The sequence below is a fragment of the Sinocyclocheilus grahami genome, unplaced genomic scaffold, assembly GCF_001515645.1.
Source record: "Sinocyclocheilus grahami isolate Dianchi unplaced genomic scaffold, SAMN03320097.WGS_v1.1 scaffold293.1, whole genome shotgun sequence".
Classification (NCBI taxonomy): Eukaryota; Metazoa; Chordata; class Actinopteri; order Cypriniformes; family Cyprinidae; genus Sinocyclocheilus; species Sinocyclocheilus grahami.
In genome coordinates this window covers 285390-287474 of record NW_015505472.1, presented here as the reverse complement: position 1 = coordinate 287474, position 2085 = coordinate 285390, and the positions used below count along the sequence as shown (strand labels likewise).

Here is a 2085-nt window from a genome sequence, read left to right as displayed (position 1 = left end):
AGTTGTAAGGTCAAAAATTATCAAAGATTTCTGCTTTCCTGTCCCAAACCTATCTTCAGTAACAAAAGGGCCATTTGGAATTCCTGAAGGCACAGAGGTGCTGATAGTGATCAATGCCTGTAGGCCAACATGTGTATACACCGGGGGTCTGCTAATTGTCACACCTTTTGCCCAGTGGGTGAAGTTATAATCTGCTGATTGGTCAGTTTGAATGTCTCACATTTGGTTTTTAGTCACATGGTCAAGGAAGGGATAAAAGAGGACTGTAACTGTTGCTCTGTCTCTTTTCTTGGCTGTCTCTCTTCTTGGGTCTCTGCCCTCTCTCCCTCTTTTTCTTCCTCTCTCTATCTCTTTCTCTCAGGTAATATTTTACATGTTGGGTACAATTAACTATGCTTTACCATCCTTCATCTATTTTGTAACCAATTCAAGTGTAACCATAACAAAATATTGTTATTAAACCATTTCAATTATTAATTATGTGCTAACTAGTCTTGATTCAAGGTTCATCTTAAAGTGTTACCTATTGCAATACAATAGTCACACAATAGCAACGCTCTCCCACATATGTAGCTATTCTAACTGCGCTTATTTCCGTCGTTGGTATAAGTGGCAGTGGGTGGTAATAGACTAGAAATGTACAGTTTTATACCATCGTGCTGATAACGTTTCTTTAGTCATTCGGCAATCCTACAGCCTGAACCACCGTAGGAAAACCATCCTTACAACTGTGAATTTTGATGTCATAATTGAATGCATTCTTGCTGAATAAAATTACTTTATTTATTAATTTCTTTAAAAAAATATCATACTGACCCAAGACTTTTGAATTGTAGTATATGCATATTCTTTAGTACAGAGGTTCTTCAGATGACATTTGTAACCAATGTACAGTCTTTTCTTACATTTTAGTATTAGTCCAAGGAGCTCTGTAATACTGGAGACAGCTATCAGTTAGCATTCCCGTTCACCTCAATCCAATTCATGTTAGAAGGATAGAGTTAGAATACAGATTGTCCATGTTTAAAGGCTTTGTATGTGTCTTTCAATATAGGAGACTCTAGAAAAGACGGGTTACTTGCTGAAAATGGGCAGTCAGGTGAAAGCTTGGAAGAGGCGCTGGTTCATTCTGAGGAACGGGGAGATCTTGTACTATAAGTCACCGGTGAGTAGACTTTTCCACAACTCTGTGGTGGTATTTGAGAGACGGTGTGAGGGAAGGAAGTTTAGAGATACAGCACCGATGATGTATGCCTTTGTTCTGCTCTCAGAGTGACATGATCCGGAAACCTCAGGGACAAATGGAGCTGAACTCTTCGTGTCATATAGCCCGCGGAGAGGGAGCTCAGACATTCCAGGTGAGAGACACACGCTGATACACCTAAACAGCTTTTAACAAATCTGTCAGCCTCAGGCTTTCAGAAACAGCCTGATATGAGGATCACATGAGTTTCGCTTGCGTTTTGAGGGGATTTTCAGCTCTTAAGTGCTGTCATTATTGGGTTTTCAAAGGCGTAATAATAATAATAATGGGGAATTATGTATAATTTTATCAATCTTGAATCAGTGTAATCACAGTTCGGGAGGAATTGAATATCATAATCATAAAATGTCTTGCAGAATTTATTGTAGGTCATCTGGATGTGTTTTACTGTTACCACATGACATTCCGTCATGGCCGAACTGATTTATAATCTTCACATATAATGTGAAATTTTCTGTTCACTTAATAGTCAAATATTTAGATTGCATAGTTATGGACAGGCAGACAGACAGACCTATTCGTTTTTTGTATTTTATTTAATATCATAATCATAAAAAGTGTTGTTGAATTTATTATGGGCCATCTGTTTTACTGTTGTTAATCGACTTGGAATATATTCTACTGGGCATTCCATTATGGTAGAAATTATTTTGTGTTTTTTGGTCTATTAAGTTTTAAGAGTATATCAGTTATGAGCCTCTTCATTTATATATGTATGTATGTATGTATGTATTTATTTGTTTGTTTTTGTTTTTATTTAGACAAAAAAATCTCAAAATATCTGCAATTTATCGGAATCAGACAGAATTTTAATATCACTG

The 2085-nt window shown here is 36.7% G+C and overlaps 1 protein-coding gene across 1 annotated transcript in view; it reads left to right on the top strand.

Annotated features, from left to right (window-relative positions):
* The window catches only part of LOC107600837 (pleckstrin homology domain-containing family H member 1-like), a 71923-nt gene that overhangs the window by 47459 nt on the left and 22379 nt on the right, over nt 1–2085 (top strand). The window contains exons 18-19 of the mRNA XM_016292810.1: nt 1055–1165; nt 1272–1358. Coding sequence (XP_016148296.1) covers nt 1055–1165; nt 1272–1358 — 198 coding nt within the window. The remainder of the gene's footprint in view (nt 1–1054; nt 1166–1271; nt 1359–2085) is intronic.